This window comes from Hirundo rustica, chromosome 20, assembly GCF_015227805.2.
Source record: "Hirundo rustica isolate bHirRus1 chromosome 20, bHirRus1.pri.v3, whole genome shotgun sequence".
Lineage (NCBI taxonomy): Eukaryota > Metazoa > Chordata > Aves > Passeriformes > Hirundinidae > Hirundo > Hirundo rustica.
In genome coordinates, this window is record NC_053469.1 from 3,607,219 (window position 1) to 3,623,640 (window position 16,422).

Below are 16,422 nucleotides of genomic sequence, written 5' to 3' on the forward strand. Positions count from 1 at the left end.
GCACTGGCCCCACGGCTGCCCTTGGCCCCATCTGCCAGCGGCTCCTTGGGGCATCTTCCCAAAGGTCACCTTGGAGGTGGCTCCTTTTAGCTCCCGACAGAGAGGGGGGAGCTGGCAGAGGCTGAGCCGTGAGCTCAGACCCCTGCAGCCTCTGGCAGCTCGGAGCCAGCCTCGGGGGCAGCAGGGAGGGTTTGGCCTCACACGCACACAGCCTGTGCTGAAGGGAAGGATCAGCAACTCCCCATCACCAGCCCCTGCTCTGGTCCCCTCGCCGGGCTCTCTGCCGAAGCTTTCACCCGCCTGAAGAAATAATCTCACTCCCTGCTCTTCCCTTTTTCTTTCCCTTGACTAGGTTTGCTTGGGTCATACCCTCTTTAGAGCTGATTTCCATTCCTTACCCTCGTGCCACGGGCAAGAGCGTGAACTCTGAAATGCTTTGGTTTTACTGAAAACATTAAAAAAAACAAGACGGAGATGAATTATTCTCTTGAATAGGGGTGGCTGCGGTCCTGTTGTGAGTGAAGGAACATTCTGCCTCCCTGCCAAGCCAGGCATCCACTCTGTGCCTGGAAGATCAGGTTTTGCTTTAAAAAGCCTTTTCCGGTGTGCAGCGCTCTGACCTGAGGTTTCTCTTACACCCAAGGTGGCTGGGAAGGAAATTTGGGGATCACCTGGCCTGGATCCCACCTGTCCCAGGGCAGCAAGGGCAGGCACCGAGCTGGGATGGACATGGACTCTCCTGCAGCACCTCCAGCCTCTCTCTTGCTCCTCCTGAATGTTCTCCCTTCGGAGCTCAACAGCAAAAAGCAATTTATTTTACATTCGGGTTTTTAATGGAGCAATTTTTCCCGACAAAAGATTTGTCATTCTCCCTCCCCCCATCCCCTTTTCCAAACCCCGTCCCAGAGGTATCCTTTGTTCCCAGCCATTGGCATCTGGTGGCGTTGAGAGGAATAATCCCGAGCGTGGAGGAGTGGGGGAAGGAGGGCGGTGAGGAGCTGCAGTCCCCGCAGGAGGGAGGGGAGTGCTGGGTGGGCGTTGTGGCACCCCTCCATCCCTCCCTCCTTCCATCCACCCCTCCATCCCTGCCACAGCTGCCAGCGGAGCCATCCTGAGCTGGACGGGACCGCGGGACACCGGCAAGGCTTTTATGCTGCTCCCACACCTCCCTTTGCTCCGTGCCTCAGTTTCCCGGCGGGCAAACCAGCTCCTTTCCCTCCTCCCTGGAGCGGCACAATAGCAAACCTCGCCGTTGTTATTCCGGGGGTGGGAAGCAGCATTACTCAGAGCCGGCATCGCTAATAACGCACTAAATATAGCGCTTCCCATCCCCGGAGGACTTCGTGAACTGTGCCTGACGAGCTCTGACCCGCTCCGGAGGCAGGGCCGGGGCACCGGCTGGCATCGCTGTGTGGGCAGGGCGCCCAGGGATGCTCCCCATGGATGGATGCTCCTGCCTGGGGGCGTTTCCCGTTCCGGAGGGTGTCAGTCCCTCCGGAGCTGGCCCAGGTTGATGGGGACGGGGGCAGCGGGCTGGGGCTCCGGGGCGGGCGGGCAGCGAGGGACGGGCTCCCGCAGCCTCTCGGTGATGCTGGGAAGAGGCTGCTTCTCCCACTCGCCCTGCAACAGAGGTCAGCACCGTGAGAGCGCGGCGGGTGGAAACTCTGTGCCCCAGAAAGGGAGGAAGGTGTTGGAGGCTCGGTGTTTCTGTCTGCTTGGAGAAGCGGCCCCAGCTTTAGCGTCTGAAGTGGGGTTTAGCCCAAATCGGGGCGTTTGCTCATGAGGCATCGCTAATTATTCCTAGCGCAGAAGCACCCACACATCCCCTGAGCGGCGCAGACGTCTGAGGTGCTCCACTTTCCACAGATCCACCCCAGCTGGGCTGGGTCCACCCCAAAAAGCGTTACCTGCCCGGTCAGGTGGAGACAGCTCAAACCGGGGAGCCCCGCAGGCTCACCATGCCCTGGAAAACGCTCCCTGCGCAGGCACCGGCAGGAATTTCCAGCACGGATGCTCCCGTGCGGCAGGAGGGATGCAGCAGCCTGGCTGAGGTGCCATGGGGAGAGCCAAGGAAAGGCTGTCACAGCCATCGGGGCTCACGGTGACCACGGCCGGGACAAATCCCCCCACCTTTGCCTTGAGGGATGCTCCCTGCCAAGAGCGAGCTGCCAGGAGCAGGCAGCTCCCGGGGCTGAGCCTGCCGAGCAGGATCTAACTCGGATGTGACCCTGGCCTGGCCTGGTGGCCGGCGGAGACGTGGGCAGGGCTGGGAGGGCACGGCGGGCTCGGCTCCGGGGCGGTGATGCCGCGCTCGGGCTGCCGGCTGCGTGTTGGTGCGGAAATGTCAGCGAGAGGCTGAGCGGCAGCGTGAGCAGGAGGAGGGAGGTCTGGAGAGGAGAGGTAGAGCCGTGAGTCATCGGCGAGATGAAAGTGGAATTCATGTTTTCAGCTGACATTTCTCCCGGTATGTCAAGAGAAACGGGCCGGAGCCTGCGCCAGCACCGGGAAAACCCTGGGGAGAGATGGAGTGGGATGGAGGGACCTTTCCAAAGCTCGTGGGGAGTGACCAGAGAGGGGACAGCACTGCAGGGGAGCTCCAGCTGGAGAAACAGCTCCTTTCCTGCGCCCTTATGGCTTGGGGGAGCAGTGAAGCGTCTTTAGGGTGCGCCTGCTCCAGGGCTCGGCTCCAGCCCTGAGCCCATCTGCTGCGGCATCTGCCCTGCTGATACATCCCCAGCCCTGAGCCTGCTTGCTGGAGGGATCAAAGGCATGCGGAGCGCCTTGACAGTCATTGTTTTCCGTGCTTTCGAGTGGAAATCTGAACAGGGAGAGTTTACTGCGAGCCCTCGGGGGCTCAGGGGAAGGTGGGGAAGGCACCGTCCCCGCCGCCGCTCACAAGTGTTACCTTGAGATTTGGCTCGATAATTAACAGCACTCAGTTCCTTCCAGAAATCATCAGATTTGGGATCACTGAACTGCAAAAACATGAGCTTAATTAGAAGCTGGTGCTTTTCTCTTGGCAGAAACAGTGTGGAATAAATGAGATGTCTCCAAGCCGGGCTCGCTCTGAAACACCAGCAGAGCAGAGGCTCCTTCGCTCCTTTGCCCTCACTGCGATGCTCGTGACCCATTTTGTGCCAGCATTGGCTCTGGTCTGCTCGAGTCCCTTCCTGACAGCCCCCAAAACCCCTCTGAAATCAAGGGAGTTGTCTGGGCCATAAATTAAGATGTTTCATTTGTAATTCTCCTGCTGCGCAAAACTTCAACACCACTTCTGTCCCCACAGCGATGCTCTGTGTGGCCGAGAGGTGCCTGGTGCCCAGTTCCAGGAAACTGGAAAGGTTTCTGCCCGCTGCAGAGTGAAACTTTGCTAAAGGGAATCTGCTGAGGCAGAAAGCTGATGGTCATCCCTGCAATCAGCTCAGCATCCTCCTGTGCTGCAGTGGATAGCACCGGATCCAGGAACAAGGTATCATCCAAATTTATTACACTGATAAATGGCGTTGGAAGCTGATGCCAGCAGCGGTTTTAAACCTTCATCATCACCATGTCCCTCCTCTCGGGGCCTGGCTTTATTTTAAAGACCTCCCAGTCCTTCATCCTTCACGTTTTGCTGGGTCACCACATTTGCAGGCTGCACAGATGCCGTGCGTAATGAGCTCACTCTGCTGGGACCTGGGGCGATTTGCCAAAATCCTAAAAACCACCTCACGTTTCTCCTTGGATCTGGCCCTACTTTCACAGTCAGCAAAAGCAGCCTCCAAATCGCTTTATGCAAATGCATCTCCTAATTGGATCTGGCTGGGAGCGTCCGTGGTGGGCTCCAGATGAATTGTCTAAGCGCAGGGCTGGGCTGGGCCCCGTGTCCTGCTGATGCCAGGGATTTCCAGCCAGCTCCAGCCCCCTGCCCTGAGCCTGCTGGGTTTGGATGTGTCCTGAGCACCGCACACCCAACCTTGCATCTGGGAATTCTGTCGGGAAGCTTCGGGAGTGAGGCTGTACCTACCGGGAACCGGACGGCGGAGGATTTGTTGCAGTGCATGGAGATGGGAGCGAAGCCGTAGAGGGATTTCAGCACATCCCTGTTGAACGTGTTCCAGGGGATGGAGTAGAACTGCTGTGGGACAGACACCTGTGGGCACATGCAGATCTCCTCGTCGTTAAACCTGGGCGGGAGAAAGGCCGCGCTGAAACGCGGCAGTGCTGTGTGCTGGGTGTGACCCACTCCTCCCTGCCTGAACAGCGGCCTGCAACGGCTCTGAGGGAGTGCTGGGCACAGGGACAGCCTGGAGCAGCCAGCACCTGCAGGGCAGCATTTGGGACCAGCCCGTGGGTAGGACAGCCTGTGCAAGGTCAGCATCTCCCCTGTCCTCATGGGCGGAAGGGCTGCAGCCTCCTCCCCTGGCCAGGATCCTTGGCGTCTGCCTCCGGTTCTAAGGAATAATTTGCATTTATGCTCTTGGCCACACACTGACTCTCTCTGGGAAGTCCCTCCCAGGGACTGCTCTCCCTTCCTGGTGGCTCTCACTGCACAGTCATCCTCAAGACCCTGGGTGTGGCTTTTGTCCCCGTGGTCCCTGTGGCCCCAGCCCCGCTGCGCAGGGGCTCTTTACCTGTTCACGAGGTTGAAGTACCGGTGCAGGTAGCCCGGATCCACAGCGCTTTTGCACAGCTCCAGCTGGCTCTGGGGGTAGTAGTGCACGTAGTTCACACACATCTCTTCCAGGATGCCAAACCCTCCCTGTGGCACAGGCAGGGAGGTGATGGAAGTGGGGTCTGGCTGTGCCCTGCTGGGGCTGCACCGGGGCAGGGGGGCACGGAGCTCACACCTCTGGGTGCACACTCACATGGATCTACACCCCAAACCTCTGTCTGTTATCTATAGCTTGATATATAAATAGATAAAGATAGAGATGAGATGATGGAGATGGAGGTGGAGATGGAGATGATGGAGATGGAGAGAGACAGAGATAGAGATGATAGAGATAGAGATAGAGAGAGATAGAGATAGAGATAGAGATAGAGATAGAGATAGAGAGAGATAGAGATAGAGATAGAGATAGAGATAGAGATAGAGATAGAGATAGAGATAGAGATAGATAGAGAGATAGGTATTCACACCCCTTCAGGTGCATGGCATGGGCAGCTCTCTGCTTGTCTGCCCTCCGTGCAAGGACAGACTTCCAGGCTAGACCTTGTGGTTTACATTAAAATGCAGATTTCCTATAATCCCTCCGCTATATTTAGCCTTGTCCCTGTTGATGGTACCTCTGACAGGTTCTTTTATTTTATTTTTTTTCCCCCCCCACTCCCTATGTAAGGAAATAACATGCACTGTCAAAAAGTGCCTCTTTAATTACAATTAATCCCTGGTGGAACAGTTTGTGATGGGAATTAGAGTGACACATGCTACTTCACAATTAGCACCTTCGCATCCCCGCTGCAGGCAGCAGAGCCTTGTGAGTTCCCTTCTTCCCACCCTCCCTTTGCTTCTGGCTGTGATTCAGCCTGGCTCCATGCAGGTCCCCACTCCGGGGGTGCCCCCAGCCCGCCCTGGGTTGCCCCCAAAGGCACTGGGCTCCCCTGCACTCACCACGGTGGCTCTGCTCCGATCCTCGGTGTTGTATGTGCAGGTGGTGATGAGTTCATCGCCCTTGGGGAGGATCAAACACAGGGTTATTTAGGGTCTGGGGAGTGTTCCACGTAGAAATCTCTGCTCCCCGTATCAGGAGCCTGCCACCCCACAGGAGTCCTCGCTAAACCCACATCCCCTGCGGAGATTCCTCAGGGCTGCATCCCAGGGATGCTGTTTCCAGCTTTCCTCCCTTTTTAAGAATCGCTGCAGGGTTGAAAACACCTTAAAATCGCACTTAGGCAAGAGTTTGAAGTGCCAAATGCGGAGCTGACTCGGTGGCACAACAGCCTCCCTGCCACAGCCAGTGCTGAGGACCACGGGGACGGCCCTGGGCATGGCTCCAGCGGGTGCTGAGTGCTCTGAGCAGCCTCGTGGGGCACGGCAGCTCCAGGAACTGTCCGCAGCTTCCTCTCCTTCCATCAAGCAAGGACAGAGGGCACCACCACGGCTCATCCTCACCCCTCGAGGAGCAGCCCTCTGCCAGACGAAGGCCAGCTGGATCAGGAGCCTGTTTCATCTCCTGGCTGCCCACACACCAGTTCCGTGCCATATGAGAGGGGGCCTGCTTGTCCCCAAATTATCCCCGTGGAGATGGCAGATGAGACCCAGGGACCCTCACTCGGCCCCCCGGGGAGCCTGGGTGACGGAAGGGGGCAGGGGACTCAGGGGCATGGGATCAGGGTGCGCTGGTTTTGGAGCAACTCACCGGAAAAACCGCCACCACCTCCTTCAGCATGCGGATCTCCTGTCAGGGGAGGAAAGGGGACGCGTCAGAGCAGCGCCACGGTGGCACCGTGCCCGGGGGTGGCACCGTGCCCGGGGGTGGCACCCAGCCGGGCCCCTGGTACCCCTGCAGCCCCCGTACCTGGAAGTGAGGGCTGTAGTGCCCGTCGGCGTTCACAACCTGCCGCTCCCTCCCGTCCCGGGACAGCACCGTCACCACTTTCCTCCCTGCCAGGTGTGTGTGGAGCTGGGAGGCGAAGATGCGGATGCCAGCAGCTGGCAGAGCCTGCAGGAAGGGAGGAAGGGAGGGAGGAAGGGAGGAAGGGAGGAAGGGAGGAAGGGAGGAAGGGAGGAAGGGAGGAAGGGAGGAAGGGAGGAAGGGAGGAAGGGAGGAAGGGAGGAAGGGAGGAAGGGAGGAAGGGAGGAAGGGAGGAAGGGAGGAAGGGAGGAAGGAGGAAGGAAGGAAGGAGGAAGGAAGGAAGGAAGGAAGGAAGGAAGGAAGGAAGGAAGGAAGGAAGGAAGGAAGGAAGGAAGGAAGGAAGGAAGGAAGGAAGGAAGGACGGAAGGAAGGAAGGAAGGAAGGAAGGAAGGAAGGAAGGAAGGAAGGAAGGAAGGAAGGAAGGAAGGATAGGAAGGAAGGATGAAGGATAGGAAGGAAGGAAGGAAGGAAGGAAGGAAGGAAGGAAGGAAGGAAGGAAGGAAGGAAGGAAGGAAGGAAGGAAGGAAGGAAGGAAGGAAGGAAGGAAGGAAGGAAGGAAGGAAGGAAGGAAGGAAGGAAGGAAGGAAGGAAGGAAGGAAGGAAGAAGGAAGGAAGGAAGGAAGGAAGGAAGGAAGGAAGGAAGGAAGGAAGGAAGGAAGGAAGGAAGGAAGGAAGGAAGGACAGCTCAAGCCCCCCTGTCCTTCTCCCCTCCCTCACATCTCCTCGCTGCCCGTTGGGAGCTCACTGTCCCTGTTCTGGCTCTCACACCGGGTTTAGGGGCTGGCTGTGCCCCCCAAATCATCCCAATGAGCTTCCTGCAGAGGGACAAATCCTCACTGCTGCCAAACCAGGAGCAGCTGAGCCAGGTCCTGCTTCCTCCCCTGCCCTCGCTAGCGGTGGCACAAGTGATTCCTTGTGGGTCGGCCCTACAAAAACACGCCCTGAAACTTCCCTGAGAGAGCAAGGTGGGCCCTTTGGAACCATCATCGAGAGAGCTCTTGGCAAACTCCCCGGGAGCAGGAGCCAAATTTCCCATCCCTGTGAGGGAAAGCACCACTGGGACACGGCCAGCTCGGCAGTGAGCTTTATGGGAACGGTACCCCTGGGAGCTGGAGCAGATGGCTCCCCAGGAGAGCTGCTTCCAGGGGGATTCAGCACATCCCAACCAGCTGCTCTTCCCTGTTTATTGTACACAGCAGATTTCTCTTTCCAGCACTACCTCACGGTGAGTTTAAAACTTCAAACTGGGAGCCAGGAGATTGGTGCTGCCTGGAAGTCCAGGGGAAAGCCGCGGGAATCTTGCTCCTCTGGGGCTGGAGGGGACAGGCACTCACCAGCTGGGTGCATTTGTCGGTGCAGTACCCCGTGAGGGTGAAGCTGTCCTCTCCAGGGGGAATGGCCATCACCGGCGTGTACACCAAGCCCAGCTCCATGATGCCGGCGTCGTGGGGACGGAGGGTGGCCGTGTAGTAGAGCCGGATCCCCGAGGAGTCACGGCGCCCTGGAGGGCCAGGGGACAAGGACAAGTCACTGCAGGGACAAGGTCAAAAAGGTGAAAAACATGGGCAGGAGAAAAACGATGCTGTGCTGCCGTGGGGAACCTCTCGCTCCCGGCTTCCTTCATCTGCTTGAAATTGTTTTAAATCCCACGGATTTTCATGCAAGTCTTCACTGAGTGGCCCCAGATGCACCTGGTTCCCTGGTGAGGGCACTGACCTGACTTGTCCCAGGACAGCAAGGTAAGGGGTGCCTTTGGAGAGCCCAAAGCAGAAGGACGGAGCAGGGCGTGCTTTGGAGCAGCCCCTCAGGAATGGGGCTCATTGCAGCTTCTTTAACGGGTAGATCCCAAAATCCCAAAAGGGAGAGAGCAGGGTCAGTAGGTCAGCAGGGGTTCAGGCCAGCTCTGAGCTCCCTGTCTCCAGGCTGGAGCCCACCCAGGGATAAGAATAACGGGGGAGACACTATTGGTTAACACGCAAAAGCACATAAACGCTGGAAGACGTGAACTCCGTATTTATAGCCATGTTTCTTCTCGAGTTGCCGAATGTGCTATGATTGATCCACAGTACATATGCTCTGGCCTCCTAAAAATATACTTGGGTAGTCAAGAAGCTGCTTGTTTTTATGTTAATGAAGAAGCTGGCTTGTTTGGAATCTTTCCTCTTTTTTTTCCCAATGTGTCTCCTGACAATGTTATCGAAGCAGGAGAACAGGAACACAACATCCACATCCCCCCCTCCCCAGGCTGCCTGCTCTCTCTGGTGACTTGGCACTGCTGTCACTCCTGCTCGGAGCTCAAACCCAGCCCCAGAACCTTGCGTGGAAATTTTGGGAACTCCTGAGACAGCTCAGCTAAATCCTGGTGGTGTTGCCCTGGATCACACCCATGCAGGAGCTCTGTGGGGACAGTTCTCTTCCTGCGGGCTCCTTTCCCAATCATCCTTCCCCACCTCTGGGCCACACGTCAGCCTTCAGTGAGGATGACTTTGCTGAGACCAGAAAAGCAGCAGCATGGTGAAGGTTTAACGTATTCCTCCTGCAGGGACAGGTCTGGACTCTCCAGAAAGTCGAGAACAGGGCCAGGATTTTGGCCAGAGGCCTCCTCAGAAGGTGGCAATCCTTCCCTGGAATTCCCCCAGCTCTCCTGCCGTGGTGTGACAGGAAAAGCAGTGGGCAGCACCACCCAGCCCCTCACCTTTGAACACCAGGGGGTTGTGGTAGTGGATCTCCAGACGCAAATACCTGGAGGAGCCTGGGCCACCAAAGGCAAGACCTGCTTCTTCAGGGTAGTAGAAAGCCTGGAAGCAGAAGGGAAGGTGCTAGGGCAGCAGCAGGGGTGGCTGTCCTGGGAACAGGGCTGGAAAGCCTAAGGGAATGTGTGGGCGTAATCCTGACCCACACCGTGGGCTGAGGGATGTGACTTGTGCTCTTGGGTGTGATTGGGGAGCTGCCCTTGCTTCCAGAAGATTCTCTCATTCCACATGCAGTGGCACAACGCCTGAGCATTGTCACCGAACCATAAAATAGCCTGAGTTGGAAGGGACCCACAGGGATCACCAAAATCCAGCTCCTGGCCCTGCACAGGGCAGCCCCGGGAATCCCACGAGTGCCTGAGAGCCTTGTCCAAAATCTCCTTGAGATCCCTCAGGCTTGGGGCCATGACCATTCCCCGGGGAGCTGCTCCAGTGTCCCACCCCAAAACGGAGGAGAAGAGCTGGGGTGAGGTGGAAAATCCAACACACCCCGGAGGGGCTGGAAGATCAGAGAGCACCAAAACCAAACCCCAGCCGAGAGCTGGGCGAGCGCAGCCCCTCTGGGACATCCCCAAACTGGGATCGGGGAGGTTTGGCGGGCAGCAGGGCGGCTGTCCCCCGGGGGGGACGTGTCCCTTGTCACACCCACCTGTGCCCCCATGGCCCAGGCCGCCAGCACGTGCCTGCAGTAGTTGAGGCGGTCTGGCTTCATCTTGGAATCGCAGGGCCCGTTGTAGCGGGGGAAGCTGTCGAAGTCGGCCGCGCACTGGAACACCTCCATGTGGTGGACGAGGGCCTCGTTGCCCGCCGTGACCACCGGCTCGTACTGCAAAGCGGAGAAGGAGAGGACACGCTGAGAGCCCGTCCCTGGGGCCCGCAGCCTCCCCAGGCAGGGATATCTGGGACCTGGGACAGTTTCTGCCACGGGATGGGGAGGGAAGGTTGTTCTGATCAACAAGGGCCGAGAGCTTTCACCTCTTTTGGTGAAACCTATTTTGGCTATGGCAGAGTTAAGCTCCTGAGCTCTTCCAACCTGTTACTAGTGCCCAAGGAGAATCTGGATCAGTTGTAGAAATATTTAATTTCTTGGCTGGCTTAGGGACCAACCCAGAGCCCACCAGAGCCCACAGAGAGCCAGCTCATCCTTACTCCAGCAGCAGACTGGGATCAGCAGAAGATCTCGGTCTGTTGGGTGACGCCTGAGTCCTTTACCAGCTTTGCAGGGCTGAGGTGGCCCTGGGGATGTTGATTTTTCCTACAGAGAGACCTGGCTGTGCTGTTGTTGTAGCTCTGCCTGCAGCTCTTTGGGTCCAACGTCTGCTTGGGGCACGAGGAGGGGGATTTGGGGTAGAGAGAGTGACTCAAGCCTGAGGAACATCTCTGGCTAAAAAGTGCCAGCTGTAGAAGCGATCTGCAGCAGCGGGAAGGTATCAGGAGTTACACACTTCTGACTTACACACAGATGATTCACTTCACGCCATCTGTCAGAGAGAAAATCCTCCTTCCGAGCCTTCTTTTGCAGCGCCGTCTCTCCCCTCGAAACCACTGAGTGCCTGAAGGTTTTCCTTCTCCCCGTGGCGTGGTTTTGACTCTGGATGTGCCAGGTCAACTCCTGAGCCACCCCCACACCTGCCGGGTGCTCTCCCAGCAGCTCATCCTTTCCTCGGGGTTGCCAGCAGCTTTCTGCCTCTCCTCTGCAGGAGCTGGCCCAAGCAGCACGGCTGGGCAATGCCCACAAGTCACATTTCTGTCTGTAACTCTCTTTTTTACGGACCGTGCCTCATCTTTCAGGAGCCAGTCCCCATCCTGGCTGGCTCTGCCCTGCTCTCACCAGCCCTGTTCCTTTGTTTCCTGTGTTTTTGTGCCCCTCATGTCTCTCTGTGGGCCAAAATCCTGCTGTGGGTCTGTTCCTTCTGCAGGGAGCCAGCTCTGAGCCTGCCCTGGAGCCTGCTGGATGTGCCAGGTGGGAAAACACCACCCATGCCTCTCTAGGAGACATGAGGATGTCACTGACTGCTGGGGTGGACCTGGAAGAGGTTTTGGGGCCACACTTGGAAAGACACCAGGATCTGAAAGCCCCTCTGCGTGACATGGAATTTTCAGGATGCGAAAGTTCAGGGTTTTCAGCGCAATTACCGACCCACCCTGGGGGAAAAGCAGCTCTCCTCTGCCGCCTCTTACCATGATAATGTGGTGTTTGGGGAAGCCCTCGGGGAGTTCTGCCATGTAACACCAGTAGGTGGTCTCCTGGCTGGGAATGACCACATCTGGGGCCGTTATCTCCATGGTCTTCATGTCGCTGGGCAGCTGAGGGATGCTGATGTTGGGTTTTAGCAGCTGCACCCTCTGCAGCCCGCCGTGCAGGGCAGAGACGTTGATGGCTTGCAGGGAGCGCACGGGTTTCTCCAGGACGCCGTAGATCAGGTGCACCGTGCCGTCCTGAAGCCAGAGCAGAACGTATCAGCGGGGTTTCCATGCAGGACAGCAGCTGCACGGACCATCAGCGCCAGCACTGGCGGCATGATCACAGAAATGGGACCTGTGACCCCACCAGTGGCTCACTCTGCTGCTGTCCCAGGAAAGCCCCACATTCCAGGGTATTTCTCCGGCTGATGCGGTCACTGAGGGTTCCCTACCGTGTGGGAGAGTCTGAACATTTTCCCCATCAATTCCGAAAGTGTGACACGTGCTCTCTGCTCCTTCCAAGTCCCTCATGAGCTCCAGGCTGGGACAAACCCATCCGTGCAGGGCTCATCCCCCCCCCTGCAGCCCAGAAATAGCCTGGGGAGCAAAATGAAATAACAGAAACAACAGAAATAAAACTTCTCCCTGAAGCCCTTCCTTTCCAGCTTCTTTTGAGGTGGAAGGTACCACAGGAAGCTCAGCTGAAAGTCTACTGCAAACAAGAACGCTGGGAGCCCTGGACAGGAGATAAGGGAGAAAGGATAAAGAGAACAATCTTTTCCAAAAGGATCAGAGAATAAAGACCAGCAAGCGTTTCGGTGGTTCACACACACACAGATTTTTCCCTCCAGGGCTCTCAGCATTCTGGCAGACACTTCTCACCACAAGAGAAGCTTTTGAACACCAGCAGCAAGAACTCGAGGACACTCAGTGCCCACGTCGGCTCTAAAATATCCTGCCCACAAAGGCTTCCGTGTGAGATGAGCCTCACACAGATCCCTGCCCGCAGCCAGGGCCTGTCTCTGAGACCCTGAGCTGTCTGACACCCCTGCTGAGAAAGTTCACCCCAAATCCCAGCTCAGAGAGGAGTGGTGGCTGCAGAGCCAGGGAGACGTCACCAGGCCACACAGGAGCACGGAGCAGCCCCTCGAGGTGCTGTCCCTTTGTCCCAGCTCCTGTCATGACCCTCCTGTTTGCCTCCCGTGGATACACCCACCCCTCTTCGGAACGCTCCCCGCGGCTGGCTGCCGAGCAGAGTGATGCAGGAGGGATTTATATAGATAAAGGCATGTTCAACGGGAGCTGATGATGCAAACGAGCTAAAAGAAAACTCGGGAGAGTTTTTGAAGGGGTTGTGAATAGACGGTGCCAAACATTACTCATGGGCCGGGGCTGACATCTGTAGCTCGCTTCCTCTCTGCCTCACGCAGCACCGACCCCTGAGGCTGTGCCCAAACCCTGCAGGACGGGTCTGGAGCTGTGCCCCAAGGCTGCGGTGGGACCAGGGCGATGCCATACCTCTATCAGGTAGTCCTTGGGGTCACAGGTGCTGAAGGGTCTTCTGAAGAGGAGGTAGAGCCCCTCGGGAGCCCTGCGAGCCCCGAGGAGCTGGTAGTCCTGCTGGGAATCCATGTGGAGCTGCCCCTTGGCATCGCTCCAGGCGTCCTGCAGGGGAGAGAGCAGGCTGCTCGGCCAGGAGGCACCTCCAGAGGTACCACAGGTCCTCCTTCTGTCCACCCTCAGCGTCCCAGAGGTGCAGGCAGCCTGCGCTTTGGTGGGCTCCGTGCCCACCTCCAGCATCTCCTGGGCAGATCCATGCTGGAACGGCCCCTGGTGCTCAGGCAGACCTGTGAAACCCCTGACCCAGCACTAGCAGTCTGCAGAAAGACTTTTAAAAGCTGGGATGTGAGTGGGGAAAGGTCGGGAAGGGAGGGAGGAAAGCCCCCAGGGACATTTGAAGGTGTTGCCTTGGTCTGTGCTGTATTTTGGGGGAGCCCTTTGGAAGGGGGTGCTGGGCTCCCCAAAACCCTTACCACAAACCAACCTCCCTCAATTTAAGATCAGACCCTTGCTGGGATGCAATGTCGGCCCCAGAAGTTGTTGCCCCTCTGCAAAATCCTTCATCTTTTTGTGGTCAGATTGCTCTGGCAGACCAGCACAGCCTCCCAAAAACCGCTTGCCGTAGGGGATGGTGTCAAAGCCACCCCAAGAAGCAAAGCAGTAGGGTGTTCCCGTGCCTGAGGGTTTGGAGTGTAAAATCCTGCGATAATTTACATTCAAACAGGGTTGTTTCTTTGATCTTTTGTTTCTCCCGTGGGCCTCCTGTTCACTCAGAAAAGGCACCCAGGAAGTAGCTGGCTCTAGGTACACGGGCAGCACTGGTTCTCTTCTCTCGGGAGGAAAAACCAGAAGGAAAAGGATAAAGCAGCTTGGCATCATTTCAGCCAGAACTATAGAGTCATATTTCCAGAACATATTGTCCTTAGAGGGGGAGAGGGAAATCGGCTCCGCGGAGCTCGCATGACATTTGTTTTCGTAGGAATGTGGAGCGCAAGTTAATCTCACAGTACATGGGGGGGCTGAGCAAATTTGGATCTTTTTAACCGCCGACACGCTTATCCAGAGGAAAAGCTGCTGGGAGAGAGAAAACCGGCGCTGGGGAGATTTATTGAGATCTCCTTGCAGGATGCTGTTCAGCACCGAGTGAAAGAGCAAACCCGAGCGCTGGCGGGTGTTTCATTCAGCGCTGCTTGTCTCTGGGCGAGATTAGAAATGATCCTTTATGTTTTCCTAACACGGTGCTGTGAAATCCTGGAGCATTTGGGCCACCACAGACCCTGAAAGGCTGGCAATTAGCAGGAAAACAGCGCAGATAATAAACCCCTCTTTTGGTGCTTTCATTGCGCTGCGGATCACATTGCGGCTGATTGCGAAAGAACGCGTTTTATGGTTAATTTGAAGTAGGCAGAGAGGTGAAATTTAACTTACTGGAAAGCCTCACACGGACGAAAATGGGAATTGCTTCCTGCTGCCAAGCACAGCCACAATCAGCCTGATGTGGTGGGCTGGGGATAGGGCTGGAGAACCCAGGGCCGGGAAAACCACCCCAACACAAACCCAACCAAAGGACAGTGGCAGGAAGGATGGAGACGGCAAACAGCACAACTGGAAATCACTTTTCCCTGTACTACCCTTTGCATCTCACCCAAATACATTTGCAGCCTTAATTTCTGACAGTGCCCCAGGCTGCCCTGTTATCCTGTTGATCCCTGTGGATGCAACTCTCAGCCAAGTTCTGGCAGCAGCAGCCCCTCTGCCTGGTGACTTTTGCCCTGTCTCTGAGCCATTAATGGGAGCTGTAGTTAATTTTTAATGTGACTGGCAGCAGCACACGAGTGGAGCAGGGTGTTGATGCATCCTCTGTGCGTGTCTTTGCAGCTAAGCACGGCAGAGACATCCAGCTCCTGGTTCCCTCAGCCCTGCTGAGGCTCTGCTGTGTTTATTTTTTTCTCTTTCGGGTTAATCCCTGTGCCAAACCCACCTTGGGATCCTCTGGTGTAGAAATCCCCAAAAACCTTCTGGAGCAGTGGGGCTGGCCCAAGGTGTGCCGTGCCCTGTACCCCACTCTACCAAACCACCAGCCAGATTCAGAGAGTTGCGTCCACGGGGAGGGAACCCCAAAAGCATCCACGCAAACGCCCCAGGGACTCACCCCAAAGTAGGAGTTGCGCCCATCGCTCCAGAGCACGGCCAGGTCCGCGTTCTCAAACTCGCCCCTGTCCGACATCCCGAAGAGGAGCCCGAACCGCAGCTCCCTGATGAGGAGCTGGAAATGCACGGCTTGCTCGGGGTAGCTGACATTCCAGGAGAGCTCCAGCAGCCCCTGGGGATCCAGGGGCACCTTGTAGGGGAAATCGCTCTGGCGGGGCGCCGAGCCCTGCAGAGCCACCACCAGGATGACCAGGAACGCCGCCACCATGGTGAAGTACATGGATGCCACCTCCCGCAGCTTGAGGCTGGGGCAGGAGCAGGGCTTGCTCCTGGACTCCTGCATCCTGCCAGGATGGCACCCGGCACCTGGCCGTGCCCATTTATGCGCTGGCCCTCCTGGGCAAGCCGGGTAAGTGATCCTCTCTAATTGCATTTAGTTGTTGGGAAATTGGACTGGTGTATTGACCCCCGTCAGCTCCTGGCCAAACACTTGTCATCTGCTGTCTCCCCTTAATTGGCTCTAATTGCACATGGACATTATCGATAGCAATTGGATTTGACTGGGCTGATGTGATTCACTCTTCAATCTTCCTTAGTGGCTGGGAAGGGCTGTTTGCTCGCAGGCTGCTCTGGCTGAGCCCTCGTGGACACGCTGTGCTGCTCGTGGTGCCTTTGGCCTGGGTGTCCACATAACACAGCCTGGGATCACCCCAAAGGTGGCCAGACAGGAGGACAGAGGACCCTCAGCCTTGCCTGAGCTCCCAGGCATTAAATAATACTGACAGGGTTTGAAATATTTCCCCTGCAGAGCTCAGTGCCAGAGGAAATGTTGATTTCCCCCCAAAACAGCAAGAAAAGAGATGACTCCTCTCCTCTCTCCTCCCGTTTTTGTCCTTTGTGGGATTTAATTCTGGCCCTTTCCAACCCAGCAAAGCCCAGCTCCTCTCCCACCCTGCTCTGTCTCCATCGAAGCCCCTGCCTGCCTGGACCACTGGAGATGTTCAATATTTGCTATTTCTTTGTTAGCAGCTGGCTCCAGTTTACAGACACCTTTCGTCTCTCTCTTCCCCTTCCCGTTTGTTTGAAGCCCGATGGATTCTCTTTCGGTTATTAACTTTCCCACGTTAATTGGAATTATAATGAACAGCCTGGAGCTCACACACACACATTGCCTGGCTTTAGTCTGCGAGCGTTGGCGTTGTTTTATTAATGCCACC

General features: G+C 56.7%; 1 protein-coding gene across 4 annotated transcripts; it reads right to left on the reverse strand.

Annotated features, from left to right (window-relative positions):
* Positions 1-432: 432 nt before the first annotated feature.
* Positions 433-15,671, reverse strand: DBH (dopamine beta-hydroxylase). 4 transcript variants are annotated; one of them, XM_040083039.2, is made up of 12 exons: positions 15,207-15,638; positions 13,013-13,159; positions 11,492-11,749; positions 9,960-10,136; positions 9,253-9,355; positions 7,892-8,058; positions 6,501-6,644; positions 6,342-6,380; positions 5,594-5,653; positions 4,614-4,741; positions 4,007-4,166; positions 433-1,620 (listed from the first exon to the last, which is right to left on the reverse strand). In XM_040083039.2, the coding sequence occupies exons 1-12, from the start codon at positions 15,636-15,638 to the stop codon at positions 1,486-1,488; spliced, it is 1,950 nt and encodes a 649-aa protein (XP_039938973.1). In that variant the 3' UTR covers positions 433-1,485. The 4 variants fall into 4 exon arrangements, 2 of the variants coding, with proteins under 2 accessions (XP_039938973.1, XP_039938971.1); XR_005703704.1 differs by having other exon boundaries at positions 1,504-1,620; positions 4,007-4,132; positions 15,207-15,671; XM_040083037.1 differs by lacking the exon at positions 433-1,620 and adding an exon at positions 2,658-2,975 and having other exon boundaries at positions 15,207-15,671.
* Positions 15,672-16,422: the final 751 nt, after the last annotated feature.

Excerpts from the sequence above, each read along its gene's own strand:
- DBH (XM_040083037.1), bottom strand. The coding sequence starts at position 15,638 with ATGCAATTAGAGAGGATCACTTACCCGGCTTGCCCAGGAGGGCCAGCG. Across the intron at positions 13,160-15,206 it reads GGCGCAACTCCTACTTTGGG|GACGCCTGGAGCGATGCCAA; the intron begins GTGAGTCCCTGG and ends TCTCCCCTGCAG. Across the intron at positions 4,167-4,613 it reads TACTTCAACCTCGTGAACAG|GTTTAACGACGAGGAGATCT; the intron begins GTAAAGAGCCCC and ends TCTCCCGCCCAG.